Source organism: Leopardus geoffroyi, chromosome A2 (genome assembly GCF_018350155.1).
Source record: "Leopardus geoffroyi isolate Oge1 chromosome A2, O.geoffroyi_Oge1_pat1.0, whole genome shotgun sequence".
Lineage (NCBI taxonomy): Eukaryota > Metazoa > Chordata > Mammalia > Carnivora > Felidae > Leopardus > Leopardus geoffroyi.
In genome coordinates, this window is record NC_059331.1 from 95,698,696 (window position 1) to 95,716,352 (window position 17,657).

The 17,657-nt window shown below is 38.1% G+C and overlaps 1 protein-coding gene across 6 annotated transcripts in view; it reads left to right on the forward strand.

The window, feature by feature from the left end:
* The first annotated feature begins 5,797 nt into the window (after positions 1 to 5,797).
* Positions 5,798 to 17,657, forward strand: part of AKAP9 (A-kinase anchoring protein 9) — a 155,380-nt gene continuing 143,520 nt past the window's right edge. For 4 of the 6 annotated variants that reach the window (XM_045497030.1, XM_045497032.1, XM_045497033.1 and 1 more), the window contains exon 1: positions 5,841 to 6,324. In XM_045497030.1, the coding sequence (XP_045352986.1) occupies positions 6,277 to 6,324 (48 nt within the window). In that variant the 5' untranslated portion in view covers positions 5,841 to 6,276. Of the gene's footprint in view, positions 6,325 to 17,657 lie in introns of all 6 variants that reach the window. The other 2 variants (XM_045497029.1, XM_045497031.1) reach the window with 2 other exon arrangements.

Sequence of the window (17,657 nt, forward strand, 5' to 3'; positions counted from 1 at the left end):
GGCCCTACCTTCAAATATCATAACAACACGGGTAAAATTTCTACATATGGATTTGGAGGGGGACACAAACATTCAGTATATAGCATCACTCACCTCAGACCACCTGCATCACTGACACAGTAGGTTGCCTATTAAATGTGCAGATTCCTAGGTCCCTTAGGTCTGAATCAAGCCTTCTGACCTAGAAATTTACATTGCTGATAAGCATTCAATGTAATTCATACGCACATTAAAGTTTGAGAACCCCCGTAGTAGTAGAAATCAGCAAATGTGGACGTCAAAAGAAAGCCAGTATAGCAATACTTAGACAAACTAGATTTTAAATCAAAGACTGTGACAAGAGATAAAGAAAGGCACTACTATATCATAATAAAGTGGACTATCCAACAAGAAGATCTAACAATTATAAATATCCCCAACATGAAAGCACCCAAATATATAAAACAATTAATAACAAACATAAAGTAACTCATTGATAGTAATACAATAATGGTAGAGGACTTTAACAGCCCACTTACATCAATGCATAGATCATCTAAGCAGAAAATCAACAAGGAAACAATGGTTTCGAATGACACACTAGGCAAGAAATCTGGACATTAACAAAATATCAAAAAAAAATTTTTAAGCTACTATAGAAATGTTTAAAGCTTGAGGTTAAAATCACTCTTGTAAAGGAAAATCAGCAAACTTTATAATTCTAAATCAATTATATCTGTAGACTTTGAAGTTCTATATTTTAAACCAGTAACTTAGGGTATTTTCTTTCAAAAATTAGTACTGTCATATCTGAGTTTATCAATATAGATGTCAGATTCAATTCCTTCTAATACATTAACTCTTTTAAATCTTTAGATAGTTTTTAGTACATGATTGCCAGAGAATTCCAACTGGTATTCTAGTCATTAGGTTAGAAAAAGGAGTTTGTGGGGCACCTGGCTGTCTCAGCTGGTGGAACTTGCAACTCTTGACTTTGGGGCTGTGAGTTAGAGCCCAGTGTTGGATGTAGAGATTACTTAAAAATAAAACCTTTTAAAAAAAGAAAAAGAATTTTGTGATGATTTTTGGCTGATAACTTATTCCAAGAGACTCGCTAGTAAAGTTTTATAGACTACACACACACATGCACACACAGAGGAGTATATAAACACATTCAGAATTTTCTTCCATACCTTCACAGAGGTGAATTCTATTCCTGGTTTCTTGGATGAATGATGAGAGACTGGAAATTAATGTGAAAATACATAGTGAAAATATATATTAATTCTGGAGATACACAAAAAGTTCAAATATTTTATATTATTTTGCCTATAGTTTAAATAGAATACTGTTTAATAGATCTGTTTGTTAGGTTCCTTAAAAATGGAAAGAAAAGTTATACTCAGATCACCTTTGGCAATGGAATTTTAGTACAAGGATTTACTGAGATATAAGGTAGCCCAGGACAATATTCCTGAGTCAGTTACTCCAGGAACTTCCCAGACTGGAAAGTATGGCATGACAGGTCTCATGGAAAATTGGAATCATGCTTATATTCTCTTAGTTCATAAGGCATTTTTACTTTAGAGAGGGAGAGAATGTGAGGAAGCCCATATACAACCATTCAAAATGGAGTGCCAAAATTGGTTAGAATTTTAATGCCACACCAACACAGGAGTTCAGCCTCCTTTGTGTCCAGTCTTTACAGAGGTTCAAACATTTGTAGCCCAGGATGAATAGGCTGGTTTCACTCAAATCTAACACAAGTCATAGCAACTCAGAGCAGTTTGCTTAAGGAGGACATCATAAGTATAGTGGGTATCCGGTATTTCACAGACACGGCTGAAACAGAAGAGACACTGAAATACTAATTGTTTAAAATTTCCTTTCATATTTAAACTAAATGTATCTTGACTCTAAAAACTATATGGACCCTTGATACAACTCTTTTGGAAACTCATATAGTTTATATTTTTTGCTTGGCAGTATTAAAATCCTTGAAGATCTGAAAATACAATATATTCTATTCAGTAATCAATTGCAATGTCTTGGATTACTGGTTTATAATTCCATTTTGATGATAGTAACACCTTAGGTTTCTCATCATGGGTTTATTAAGCCACTTAAAACAAGTACTAATTTCATAAGTCATGAATAATCTTTTGAAACTTAAAATATTAAGCAAAAATGTCTTAAGTTTTACTTAGTACATTCTATAAGTGTGTACTGATTTTGTTTGGAGAAGCGGTTTAGCAAAATGGAATAACACTTAGATCAGGGATCTGGGACTAGGACATGGTAGGACTTTTCCTACCTAACCATGGAATTTGGGCAAGTTATTTAATCTCTTAGGCCTTTGTTTCTTATTCTACAAAATGTGGAAGAAAAATCACTATTCTTCTTCCTATATTCTTTATTATATATATTTCATTTCTATTAATAAGTAAAAATAACCATTTTTGGTTTTAGCATTTAATGTCTCCTTTTTTTTCAGTTTAACCTTAATTACAAAGGGCCCTAGTCACTTCTGCAAAATAAACTAAATTGTATGTCCTGTAAATATTTGTCTGACGAAGCCTGTGACATTGTGTATGGATTTCTGGCATTGCAGGAAATGTGATTTAGCAATCAATGCATGGGGAGCCCCATGAGCACCTGTCCGACTAGAATGGGGAGTTGGTGAAAGAGGGGAGTTGGAGTTATGAGGCATAGTAAAACTGGGACAAGTTATGGAAGGCGTTGAATGATGGATTTAGGAATTTGAAGTTCATCTTACATGCAATAGGGAGTCATCTTTAAAAGAAAATTTTTTTTAATGTTTATTTATTTTTGAGAGAGAGAGAGAGACAGCGCAAGCAGGGGAGGGGCAGAGAGAGAGGGAGACATAGAATCCGAAGCAGGCTCCAGGCTCTGAGCTGCCAGCACAGAGCCTGACACAGGGCTCGAACCCAGGAACCGTGAGATCATGACCTGAGTTGAAGTCAGATGCTCAACCGACTGAGCTACCCGGGTGCCCCAGGGAGTCATCTTATAATGGAGTGTAAGTTGTATCTTAGAAAGGTAATCTGACAGTTATGGGGATTAGGACGTAATGGGGAGGAATGAAGCCGATATACCAGTTTAGAATCTTCCAAAGTTTTCAAAGTGTGAGATAATGAGGGTCTAATCTACCATGTTGACAGTGGGAAAGGAAAAGTTGAGAAGGAATTAAAATCTGGGAAAGAAGGCAAAACAGGGCATGTTCCTGATAGATATGATGGATGAGGTACAGACTAATACAAGATGTCTCCAAAATTTTAATTTGAGGAAACTGGAAGAAGGTCATTAACTGAAATAGAGAAGTTGGAAACGTTGCTATTGGAGGGAAGATCTTGAGCTTTGTTTTAGGCAATTTGAAGGGCAAATGATGGTGAGAAATGTTTAGTGGCATTGGTAGCTGGTAATGTCTTCTAATTAGGGAAGAAGCAAAGCTGTGAAGATTGACAAAATGGTGAAACAGCAGCATAGATACTGTATTTGGTTTAGCAGAAAAATATAGATGAAAGTTTTGTCTGAATAATTTTTGACCAGGTTATAAGAGAACAGTTTAATATCATACAATCTTGTATCTGCATAGAAGACCTGTCTCCTGAACTCCAGACTTAGAGAGCCAATTGATGTCTTTGTGACATCAATTCTTGGATACCTAATATGTGTCTATAACTTATGTCCAAAACTGAACTCTTGGTCTCCTCCAAATTTGCTTTTCCCCATCTCACTTACTGGCAATTCCATCGTTTGATCAGGCCAAAAACATTGGAGTCAGCCTTGATTCTTCTCTGTCTCAAACTTCACATTCAACATACAACTCCTATGGCACTATTAGTTGCATGTTCAAGATATATCCAGATTCTTATTTACCATCACTACGACTGTCCAAACTCCCATTATCTCTTGTCTGGATTACTGCAGTAGCATCCAAACTGATCCCCCATAGGCCATCCTTATAACAGCCATATGTACTTTAACAACATGTGCCAGATCATGTCACTCATCTCGGCATTCTCCAATGGCTCTCTGTCTCACTAAGAGTAAAAGCCAAAGTCCTTCTAATGACCTTCAGAACTCTATAGGATCTGGCCTCCTGTTACTTCTCTGACATTATCTCCTACTGTTCTCTTGGATCACTCTACTCTAGCCACCCTTATTTCCTGCTTTTTCTTTAATATGACAGCCATGTTCTAGCTTCAGGGCCTTTAGACTTACTATACCCTCACTTATCCCCATGGCTCATTCTCTCATCTCTTTCAAATCTTTGCCCAAATACCTTCTCAGGTATTCATGGATGAATGAATGATGTGAATAGGTGCCATCAGGAGGCATCAGAGCACTAGTGCCACATGCCCTTCTAACAGAAGTCAACACATAATTACCTTTCAACATTTATTGAACACCTATTACATATAAAACAGATGTGTATGATTGGCCGGTGTTAGTGAAGGGAAACGTTGAACTAATCTTGTTGCTTTAGAAGGTTCTTGAACATATTTAGCACATACTGGAGCAAACAGCTGACTATCGTAGTCACTGAGAGAGCAGTATCTATTAACAAGCAAATATCTTGTCAGATAACCTAGGGCTTCCACCTTCTAGGCAATCAGGATCTACAAACGTAATCCTTCAATCCAGGCAGTAATGAAATCACTGCACGATTGTAACACCTGGTTCTAGTCCCAGGTTGACTCTTAGCTTTGATGGGTAACTAGATTACTTCTCTTATTGGCTCAGTTCTTTTATTCTTATGATAAAATATCTAATCTCATCCATTGCCCAATTCAGGTTAAGGCAACAGGTTACTATACACTTAGGTGTTACAACTGGCACATATACGTATGCATTGTGGAGTTTGAGAATACAAAGTCTTTTTTAAATTTAAGAATTTCTAAATTAGAGCTATTTAAAACTAGTCTTCAGGTTGTGATAGACTTTAAAACTTTAATCTTTCCACTTTTAATCCTATTTTCACTAGCACCACTTCTGTGGTTGAACTCATAGCTTATTTTAGTTCACGCCTGCTAGTATTTGAGTCCACCCTAGCTCAAAACAAAGGAGAAACATGATCAGCCTGAGTTGTCAACCTGAGACATTAACATGTGTAGCTCACCTCAGAAATGCCTTTGAGGGTAAGACAGGCAGTCACAGATATTGACTCACATATATTAACAACCCTTCCAAAACTTCCAGGTAAGCCGAGGGAGAATCAGTAACTTGTTCAAGGTCATTCAAGCTAGAAAGTGTATACTAGCTTTTGTTCCCAGCCCAGGTTCCAAAGCCGAGGTTCCTTTCAGGACATCATTGCTAAGAGGGAGATGCAAAGAGGAGTGGAAGGAGAATAAGCTATGGTTGGATACTTATAAATGTGGTGGGGGGAACAAAGAGATCATAAAATCTATTTGGGGCGGCGTGTGAGGTGGGCCTTGAAGGATAAACCGGAGATTGGGCACGCCGGTGTGGGGAAGAGCGAGGCGCTTTCAGCTAACGAAGTAATGAGAGCTGCAGGCCGATCTCCCAGTTCTTCGACTGGAGGAGTCGTTCTAGGTTGAAAAAATAACGTCCGGTGGGTCTTTTCTTCTCCCCCTACCCCAGTCTTTTCCTTTGGGGCTTTTCAACGGTCACCAACTTCACCGTTAGGCATATATTATTTTTATAACTTGAAAAATCTCCATGTTTTAAAAAAGCGACCACTGAGCCCCTTGCACAGTGGGTGGAGATCCCGCCAGACCCAGGCACACCCCCTCTCTCCCAGCTCCTTAGCCCGGCTGCCAGCAGGGGAGCGTTTGTCCCCGGGGAAGGGCGCTCACCCCTGCGGTGGTTTTTGTCTGTGGGAGCCGGGGTCCGAGCAAGGGTTCTGGCAAGGGCGGTCCGGGCCTTGGCTCGCCAATCTGGCGGGGGCGGGGCGGCACGTGGGGCGGTGCCGCGGGAGCACCTGCCCGGCGCGGCGGGGCTCCCGGCGGCTGCGCGGACCGACGTCTTCCCTCCTCTATTTCCCCCTGCCTCCCGCCTCCTGCCTCCCGCCTCCCGCCTCGCCGTGTGTTTACGTGGAGACGAAGATGGCGGCCACGGTGACGGCGTTGCCCGTGCGGCTGAGCACGGTCAGACAGTGAGCTCGTAGACTGGTTCCACTTTGGGCGGAGGGAGCGCTAGGCCCGGCCCTACTCCCTGGGACCGCGGAGCTTGCGGTCCCACCTCTGTCGGAATCGACCTTTCCTTTTTACCCCCGACCTTCCCTGTGTTCCCCCAGCCTTTTCTGCAGAGGCCATGGAGGACGAAGAGAGACAGAAGAAATTGGAAGCCGGCAAAGCTAAGGTAAGAGAGCCGGAGGCTGCTGGGCCCGTGGTGGGAGGCGGTGGCTGGAAAGGGGTGGGAGAGGGCCTGGGAAGCGGAGATCGCAGTCCCGGTTCGCTGTCCGGGAGGGAGGTGCCGCAGGATCTGAATTTTCCCCTTGCCTTCTTCTTTCCTTTTTCCAATTAAAAAAGCCTGGTATTACTACCTAGCAGAGGATACTTCCGTGATGATTGGGTAGTGTGTCTCCTTTCTTGTGAATGCCCAAATTAAGTACCCTCCTTTACTGTATTGCTATAAGCTGGTATTTATTGCTTCTAAATCTCCAGCCTTTCAGTTTTAGGGAGTTCCCTGGGTAGTGCAGGCATTGTGCTTTTCAGGGTGGGGATTTAGAGCTTTTCTTTATTTGGTGGGGGATTTGTACGCTGATCATCAGCTTAGCTTTCTTTGGTGGCACGCTGGCACTCTTGGATATGTGATTGGCCTGTGACAGCTGCGTTAGCAGTGGCTTGAGTGTGCCACAAGTGCCAGCTGTGAAGTTCGCGTTAGGGGTGTTTTTAGAAGCGTAGCTTTGTATATTTGTGTTTGGAGGTCTTTGTCACGGCATGCGCTTTTGTATTGTGTGGAATGTTAATGCAGTCTGTGAATGGAACTGCGGGAGACGAAAGGTTCCATATTATAAGCAACACCTATAGAATTCCTTCTTTAAATAATTGAATTGTTATCTTTGTCTCTATGAGTCCCTATTTTATGTCTGTGTGAAAGAAAAAAACGTAAAACAAATAATACAAGACTATGCACCGGTACTATTTACTGGGCTTAGTGAAAAATTTAATATAGTCAAGATATAAATAAAATAGCATATTTCTTTTAAAAATTACATATTCGAGTATATCTTCTAGCTAGCTTCAAGGGCCCCCTTCCTCCTTATGACGACGTTACCTTTTATAGTCTATATTCTGTCTTATTAGAAATAATTGTTAGCAATCATACTTGGACCACAATTAAATTATAATATTAACTGTTTTTTTCTGTCTTCCTCTCCTTTCCAACCTAAAAATAAAAGAAAGGGGATCCATGATTTCAGTAATCATTGAAGGGTCATACGATGGGGAGATGCCATAGTAGATGCTCAACACAAGTTTTTTAAATGAATATGCATATAAACCAGCTTCATATTTCTGAAATACATTTGGCTTTCCCATAAGTTTCTTCTAAGATTAAAGCTTAAGTGCTTTTATGTTACCAGGTAAATTATTACTTTAAAGTCTGTAAATGGAGGGAAGGGGGAATCATGACATCTTCAGAAGCCCAAAGTTGCTTACATTTCTGCAACCTGAGGGTCTGAGCAAGCTCTGAATCTAAGAAGGTGGAGGTAAAATGTGTTTCTCCTTTGAAAGCATAGATATTCTAATTAGACATTTTGTTTGTTACTTCAGAATTTGGATTCCCTGCCCCCAGAAGCATCTTTCCTAAAGATATATATAAAGCAGTCTTACAAAACATTGTTTACTTTGGGCCATGCATATAATAATGGATTTATTTAAATTGATGTGGCCCCACCCCAAAAAATTCTGGTTTATTTGTATATGTGTTTTGTCCTTCAAAACTCTGCGTATAGGTTAAAAATCTTTTTCGTTTAATCACTTTTATTGTAGAAGATTATCGCCTCTAGAGTTGAGCCCAATTTTTCTAGTCAGAAATCTGTCAGATTTATAAGGCAAGGTATGTTTGTTGGAATGTTAGCTGTATAATGTAGAAACACTGGAAACAACATTCATAGAGAATATTAGAATAAATTGTTTTTTCGGCCATATCATGTAAGTTCGGTGGAATATTATACAGCCATTAAGATTATGAAGACTGATAGAATATGGAAAATAGATTGAAAACAGCATCATCAAAACTAGTGTGTATACATTATTTTATTTGTAGAAACTTGTGTGCTTTTAGATTAGGACTTAAAAACTTTGTATTGTAAAGTCATTTAGCAAACCTACATTGAACTCCTGTTTTATACCAAGAGTTGGAAATTTAGAGGTGGTGACAGTCTCTGTTCTCAGGTTGCTCACAGTTTAGTGGGAGAGACAGACGTTGAGTAAGAACAATGAAAGAAGAACAGTAGGATTTTAGATGAATTTTTTCATTTGTAAAAGTGCGATAAATGTTGCTACCTTGTTTAAGACTACTTTACAAAAGAAGGTTCTTGATATTAATGCAGCCAGGCATGGTGCCTACTACATAGTAGGTTCTCAATAAATATTTGCCTAATGAATGAATGAGCAGAATAACTATGAGTCGTTCATAGTACTACTTTACTAGCAAGTTATAATTTAGTAACAGTAATCCAGAATTCCCTTAATTGGAAATTGTTATAGCTGGCCTCAGAAATCACTTAAAATGATCATTCCCAAAACTTATTTAGAAACTTGGTTTTCTAAATGGCTTGTTTATTCATTGGACTTAAATATTGTATTTGATAATACAGTAGTTTTATGAATCACAGCTTCTGCATTTTTTTCTTAGTGTTTGGTAAGCTAGTCATTGAAAAATTTCCTTTTTGTATCTGGACTTTATAAATGATTATTTTTATGACTTCAGTGCAGTATAGTATGCTTTATAAAATACTTTATAATAACCAAAATCTGCAATGGTAGAATAAATTCTGGTATATGTAGCCATTAAAATAATACTAGGAAGACTTTGAGTTGGGAAAATGTCCACAAATAATGCCAGGTTAATAAAAATATTACCATAAAAGATGTATGTACATATATATATGTGAAGACACTTGAAAAAAATGCACTGAGATATAAATGATGGTTCTCTCTTGTGTGCTGGGTTATTGGCAATTTTGTTTTCTTTACACTTAGTATTTTCCAAATTGTCCACAATATATTTCTTTTAGGATTAGTAAAACATGTTTAAATGCCATTTTTAAATACAATAAAAGCTTATCAAATACAATATAAGGAAGAACTTGTTATATTGTAGTATGGTTATTACAGAGAATAAAAAAATGAGGCACAGAATAAACTAGGTTTCCAAAGGACCCTCAGTTTGGTGTAGTCCTGCAACCTTAGTTCTTATTGTTGCTTGTATTACATATTTGGGAGCCTATAGTAGACTTGCACAGACTCCCTTTCTGTTTTGTAGTTCTTTTTTCTTTGCTGTGTATTCTCATTGCCGTGGTCACAGTCATCTTGCCTTGCTCCATCTGATCTGCTTCTTCCCCTAATTTGCTATTTTAGATTTGCTGTGACTAGACAATCCAGTAAGTGAGTGTGATAGAATGGTTTATAAAAATCAAAATCAATGGAGCCCAGTTAGTGGGCTTTATGACAGTTCAGTTTTTCTACTACCTGTTGGTTTTTTTGGTTGCTCTTGGGTCCTCAGCTACTTCCTTGGTATTAATGTAGCAAGAAGCCAGACCCATGGAGATGTGAGACATTACTGCATTATTAAGTAAATATTTTCACAGCTGGACTAACCCTATTTACCGGCTGCTAACAGGGATGGCACTACATAGGCTGTCCTTGTGTTAAACTACTTTAAGTGACTTCATTTTTTTTCCAAGTGAAATTATTTACACTGTTCTATAAAGAAAGTATTGTAATGTTAGTGAACAAAATTAGAGGACAGTTGTGTATTTAATATTATTAATGTTATTACTCCTGTAAATTCACATTGGGTATACTTGACATTCTATCATGTAACAGAATACAGTAAAACCAAAGTTTTGCTATTCAGCATTGTATGTAATTGGCATTATTTGGTGAATAATTATTATTGCTATTTTTTTTAATGTTTATTTTTGAGAGAGAGAGAGACAGTGCAAGCGGGAGAGGAGCAGTGCAAGCGGGAGAGGGAGACACAGAATCTGAAGCAGGCTCCAGGCTCTGAGCTGTCAGCATGGAGCCTGACGCAGGGCTTGAACTCACGAACCATGAGATAATGACCTGAGTCAAAGTCTGACCCTTAATCGACTAAGCTACCCAGGCACCCTCATTTGGTGAATAATTATTAAAATTTTTGCCTCTTGCACTCAGTGAGTAGTAATTATATGATTTTTGTTTAATGAGCATTTTGAAGAGTAGTGCCAATTGTATGCAAAAAAGGACAGTGCTCTGTGCAAGCTGTATATTAGGTTATTGACAGCTAGACTTGTCAGTTACTACTTCCACTCTGATAGACAAAGTTACTTATGGTGTAAAATTGTTCTCTGCATATTTCAGATACACTGCTCCACTACTAAGAAAGTTGCTCTTCATCCTTGTTTCTTTAAAATTTTCTTTCTTTCTTTCTTTCTTTCTTTCTTTCTTTCTTTCTTTCTTTCTTTCTTTCGAATCATCATTTACTGTAACAGTTCATTGTGACTTAAAAACTAATTCATGACCTTCAGGCTTTGTTGAAAAACAAAATATCATTTTTAGGTTACGAGCCTTAAGAGGGATAATACGGAGAAAAGAATGAGTAGAATAAGCTTCTTAAAACGTATATTGAAGAAAGGTTTCTAAGTCAAATCCAAGAAATGTCAGGAATCAGATCAGATGAGAGATCCAACGAAGAGAGATTTAACAAGCAGGTCCCTCGTGCCAGTGAAACTGAAAGCTGAATGAGAACATGGAAGAGGGGAAGTGAAAAAGATAGGATATATCCAAGTGATTAGAATATCACTTGCGCAATAGAAAAGATTGGACAGAAATTATTTTTACTAAACAAAAACTTTTAATACATAAAGGTTGTAGGAAGAGCTAAACGATGTCTGCAAAATATCTCTTATAGGCCTACTGATTACTGAAATGTAAACAAATTTCTAGTATGGAACTAGAAAAAGTTCTCATGGTAAATTATTAAACATTAGATGATAAGGAACATTATTTATATTTCTTTAAGACACCACTAAAATTGAAATTAGTCGTTTCATTGGTTAGCATCTCTTTTAAAACTTTAATTTGGAAAAGCTTCAGAATTTTAAAAAGTTTATTTATAGAGGCTGTTTTGCATCTGGGGTCTATATGTGTGAGAATTTATAATACTGCTACTTGGCAGTAGGACTTTAGAGACATTTATTTGCTTATTTGTTCAGCTGACATTTTTGAACGCCTACAGTTGCAACTATGGACTTTTACTTAGCAAGCATTATTTAAATTATCACAAATTGTGTACTTTATGATCTTTGAGAATAATCCTGTTGCAGGACATGAATCTCAACAGGTGTTGTGAAGAATAAGTGAGATAGTGATTGAGAACTTTTTGAGTTCTCATGCTAGATACAAAGAAGCTGTGATTTTTTAAAATTGAGATGAAATTCACATAACAAAAACTAACCATCCTAAAACAGTTCAGTGGCATTTAGTAAGTACACAGTTTGTAACCACCAGTTCCATGTAGTTCCAAAACATTTTTATCATTCCAGAATAAAACCTTGTACCCATTAAGCTGAAACTCTCATTCCCTCCTTTTACCAGTCCTCAGCAACTACCAATCTGCTTTCTGTTTCTGTGTGTACTTATTCCAGATATTTCATATAAATGCACTCCTATAATGTTTGACCCTTATCGTCTGGCTTTTTTCACTTGGTATAATATTTTCAAGGTTCATCTGTGTTGTAGTATGCATCAGTATCTCAGTTCCCTTTTATGGCTGAATATTCCATTTTATGTAGCATTTACTACATGTTGTTTATTCATCCATTGATGGGCATTTGAGTTGTTGCCACCATTTGGCTATTACGAATAGCACTGTGAGGAGCATTCATATATAAGCATTTGGGTACCCGTTTTCATTTCTCTTGAGTATATACCTAGGAACGGAATTACTGGATCATAAATTAATTCTGTGTTTTTTTAAGGAATTGCCAAAGTGGTTTTCCAAGTCAGCTGTACCATTTTACATATCTGCCAGCAGTGTATGAGGATTCTGATTTCTCCATATATTCACCAACGTTTGTTTTCTGTTTTGTTTTTTTATTTTTATTTTTATTTTATTTATTTATTTATTTATTTTTTAAATATGCATGGAGATTTTTATTTTATTTTATTTTTTTTTTAATTTTTTTTTCCCAACGTTTATTTATTTTTGGGACAGAGAGAGACAGAGCATGAACAGGGGAGGGGCAGAGAGAGAGGGAGACACAGAATCGGAAACAGGCTCCAGGCTCTGAGCCATCAGCCCAGAGCCCGACGCGGGGCTCGAACTCACGGACCGCGAGATCGTGACCTGGCTGAAGTCGGACGCTTAACCGACTGCGCCACCCAGGCGCCCCGCTGTTTTGTTTTTTTAAATGTTTATTCTGAGGGAGAGAGAACATGGGTGGGGGAGAGGCAGAGAAAGAGAATCCCACACAGGCTCCCCACTGTCAGCACAGAGCCTGATGTGAGGCTCGATCTCTGGAACTGTGATATCATTACCTGAAATGAGCTGAAATCAAGAGTCAGACACCTAACCAACTAAGCCAGCCAGGCCTCCCTGTTCTCTATTTAATTATAGCCATTCTAGTGGTGGGAGGTGGTATCTCATTTGTTTTGATTTGTGATTTTCTTCCTAGTGATTGAGGATGTTGAGCATCTTTTCATGTACTTTTTGGCCGTTTGTCTATCTTCTTTGGAGAAATGTCTATTCTAAAGTCCTTTGCTTATCTTTTAATTAAGTTGTTGCCAATTGTTATATAATATTATATTTGTATGCATTTTTTTCTGCGTACAGAGAATGAGAATACATGTGCTTGGGCAGACAGTAGAGGGGCAGAGAGAGACATACATTTCAGTAGGATCATCTTCCATCTTTTGCTTGTTTGTTTATTTATTTTGAGAGAGAAAGTATGAGTAGGGGAGGGACAGAGAGAGAAAGAGGGAGAATCCCGAGCAGGTTCCACACTGTCAGCTTGGAGCCCGATGTGGGGCTTGAACCCTTGAACCTTGAGATCATGACCTGAGCCAAAGTTGGATGCTTAATCGACTGGACACCTTGGTGTCCCCATCTTGCTTTTTTTTTTTTAAGCCCTTAAAAAATTTAAACTTAAAAAAGTTTTAAAGCAATTTAAACTGTTGCTTCCTTTGAATATTAGGTTCTTGGTGAGTTGATTAGAGCGTGATGCTGAAGTTTGATTTCTGTGTGGGCCAGTGAGTCATTCCATTCCCCGGCCAGCTGTTTTACAAGTGCATGCAATTGGTCCAAGGGGCACCTGTTGGGATTTTGGCTTGATCGTAAAAAATCCAATCCATTTTTACTGTGGGAACAAAATAACCCAATCTTGTTTAGTAACAAAAGGGTCTGTCATTTTCATATGTGAACACACTTGATCTGTACCAGTATTTCACTAATATATTTCCCTTTTACTATTAGTGTTTTTGTGGTAGTAGTCATCAAAATATATTTAGGGTACTTAATGTGATCTTGTAGGCTGCATAGAGTTTAGGTTGATTTGCACATGGATTTGACTCCATTAATTGTTTCAGAAGTTTTTATATGTTATTTATTTATTTTTTGCCTAGGTTATTTATTTAAATCTATAGATTATTTTGTACCATGAGAAATTCCTTTATCCTTTTTGTTCATGAACAGTATAGTGTTTGTTTTAAGTTGACATCAGGGTTATGATTGTTATTGTAGTATATACTGTTCACTTAGATTTTTATGTGGTCTGAATGTTTTTCTGTCTTTTTTCCCCCTTTGAAGAGATCATTTCTTAAAGCCCCAAAGTTACTATTTTGACTAGTAAAAACTACACTAAACTTTAGTATTTAAAATCCTAATCTGTAAAAATTTGAATTTGTAAATTGTACTGATTGAATATGTTCTCTGATTTACAGTTCTCTGAAAAACAGGGTATAAAATCTAGAATCATTTTCCTTTTCTTTTTTTCCCCCCTTTTTTTGGATAGTGAACACACTACAAAATTCCTTGTTCACTAAGAATCATTTATTTTGGTCTTTGGGATTAAGCTGTATGTATTCCTCAGGAGTCTCACTTTTATTCAAGTTGATATTGCCTTATTGTTTTCCGAGGGAAGAAGATATAGTTAGGGACCAATCATAACTACAAATATTTGTTGTCCATATTTATCAAGAATCAAATTTAACATATGAAAGTATGTGAAGGAGATGCAGGGGATTGCGATGGACTTAGGGCAGTGGTCCCATTTAATTAACACACCATTTATGGTCTGTTGACTGTGCATATGTATGTTGATTTCGTAAGTCAAATGAGTACATACTCTAAAGGACAAGGTATTAGAAAATGTGTAAAAACTGCAATATCTGCTGGAAGTTTACATATGAAATAATGGGTTTTGGCTAAAAATTATAGAAACTATTTTCTATTCATAGACAACTTAAGAATACTGGAAATATTTGTAGGTAAAGGATTTTACATTTTCCCAATTAATATTTAAATTTTAATTTGCATAAAAATCCTTTTGTAATGAAAATATTTCTCTAAGCCTTTTTACTCAGTGACTTCCCTTTAATAAGAGAGCTCACTTTTCCACTTCAACCAATAGCACTTACAAAGTTTGAAAAGAAGAGAATAATTCAGGATATATATATATATATATATATATATATATGTATGTATGTGGGTTTTTTTAGTTGAGAAGAGCATATATTAAACTTTTTTTTTAGGTTTATTTTTTGAAAGAGACTGAGACAGTGTGAGTGAGGGAGGGGCAGAGAGAGAATCTCAAGCAGACTCTGCACTGTCAGAGGCAGGGCGAACGCGTGAAACTGTGAGGTCATGACCTGAGCCAAAACCAAGAGTCCAGCGCTTAACCGGCTGAGCCACCCAGTCGCCCCAAGAAGAATATATAATTTTAAAATTCGAAGGATAAAATCCAGTATAAGTCATTTTAATAGGCCTCAGGGTTTTAATCTTAGGACAGAAGAGTCTATATAAAGTATTTTTTTCCTTTAGGATTTGAATTTAAACTTAAAAAATTTTTTTAAGTTTATTTATTTTTGAGAGAGAGAGCACGCAACCAGGGGAGGAGTAGAGAGAAAGGGAGAGAGAATCCCAGCAGGCTCCATGCAGTCAGCACAGAGCCTGACTTGGGGGCTTGGTCCCATGAACTGTGAGATCATGACCTCAGCTGAAATCAAGAGTTGGAGGCCCAACCAACTGAGCCACCCAGGCACCCCAGAATTTAAACTTTTTCGATGCTCTACAGTTCTTTTGTATCTCATGTGCCATCATATTTATGAGGCCTAGTAGTTTATACCTATTCAGAAAGCATCAGTTGAAAACTAAGATCCTCTGAAGTAGTCTGGGATTATTTTCCTATGTCCTGCAAACTCATAACCCAATCCTGTTTGTTGTTTTTTATTTTTTATTCAAAATCTGTCTCATACTTAGCCTTTTTCTTCCCATTCTAACACCATTCAATCAGTACCCAGTAAAACCAGGCCCACTTTACCTCACTTCCCTGGCACTCTCCTTTACCTTTCAGATCCAAATAGTCACCATATTCTGCTGGTTTTACCTTCTAAATATTTCTTGTGTTATCCCCACTTCTGTTCTTCATTATCTCTCACTTGGACAATGGGAAGGTTGACAGTGGAAGAAAGAATATAAATTCAGTAATAATAATAGCTACTAATTATTGAGCACTAATGCTAGTAGACATTATGCTAAGGATTTTATATTTATTACCTCATTTAATACTTACAGCTGTTCTAAGAGCTGTGGATAATGTTGCTATTCCTATTTTACAGGTGGGAAAACTCAAGAGGTTAAGTCATTTGCACAAAGTCATAGTGGCAGAGCAAGGATTGAAACCCAGTCTGACCCAAGAAATTTTGTCCTTAACTTCAACCTTACATGTGCTTTTAAGTCTTTTTTTTTTTTAATTTATTTATTTATTTTGAGAGAGAGAGAGAGAGAGAGAGAGAGAGCCAGCCATGCACCAGGGGAGAGGAGCAGGAGTAGCAGCAGAAAGAAGGAGAGAGAATCCCAAACAGGCTCTGTGCAATCAGCACAGAGCCTGAAGTGTGCTTGATCTCACAAACCTGTGAGATCATGACCTGAGCTGAAATCAGTAGATGGGTACTTAACCGACTGAGCCACCCAGGTGTCCTGGTAATTGTTTGTTGTGAAAGATTAGGAAGATGTTATCATCTGAATGTTTGTGTACCTCCCCAAATTCATATGTTGAGATCCTAACCCCTTTGTTGATAGTATTAGGAGGCGGGGGCCTTTGGGAAGTGATTAGGTCATGAGGGCAGAGCTAAGAGGGCAGAGAGAATAGGAGAGTTTGAGTGAAATGGGTGTCTGAGAGGGGCACCTGAGTGGCTCAGTCGGGTAAGCCTCTGACTTGAGCTCAGGTCATGATCTTGCTGTCTGTGAGTTTGAGTCCCGCAAAGAGCTCTGTGCTGACAGTTCACAGCCTGGAGCCTGCTTCAGATTCTGTGTCTTCCCCTCTCTCTGCCCCTCCCCCACTCACGCTCTCTCAAAACTGAATAAACATTACAAAAAGAAAGAGGGAATGTGGGCATGTTTGGAGGGAAAGAGCTATTTGAGTAAGATGAAGGTAAGTTTTGTTTTGGATATGTTGAGTTGGAGGTGCCTATTGGGCATCCTAGAGGAATGGTCCAGTGTAAAATTGAATGTGTCTGCAGCTTCAAGACAGAAGCCCATGCTAGAGATAAATATTTGGTTTGAAGATACTCGCTGGCACTCTGAGAATGAGGGGTTCACTCAGGAAGAAGACTAATGCAGATTGAGTTGAATCCTGTGGAAACACCCATGTTTAAAAGGCAAGTGAAGGGGCGCCTGGGTGGCGCAGTCGGTTAAGCGTCCGACTTCAGCCAGGTCACGATCTCGGGGTCCGTGAGTTCGAGCCCCACGTCAGGCTCTGGGCTGATGGCTCAGAGCCTGGAGCCTGTTTCCGATTCTGTGTCTCCCTCTCTCTCTGCCCCTCCCCCGTTCATGCTCTGTCTCTCTCTGTCCCAAAAATAAATAAACGTTGGAAAAAAAAAATAATTAAAAAAAAAAAATAAATAAATAAAAGGCAAGTGAAGAAGTATCTGCACAAGACACTAAGACACAAACTGTTCACAAAGCTAGGAGTTGATGATGTCTGTGAAATGGAGAAGACAGAGTTTTAAGTAAGGAGGAGTAACTAGTCAAAAATAAGCAATCAAGTGTAATGGAGACTTGAAAAGTGACCTTTAACTTTAGCAGCAATTGGTCAGAAAGGGAAATGTAGAATTCAGATTGGGAAATGAATGGGAATCAGGTGGTATATGCTAACTAACTTTTCAATATATTTACTGTGAAAAGCAGTATAATTGTAGTCGTTATGAGCTTGGACTAGACCAGACCATCTGGGATCAAATTATGGCTCTGCCATTTTTTAGCTT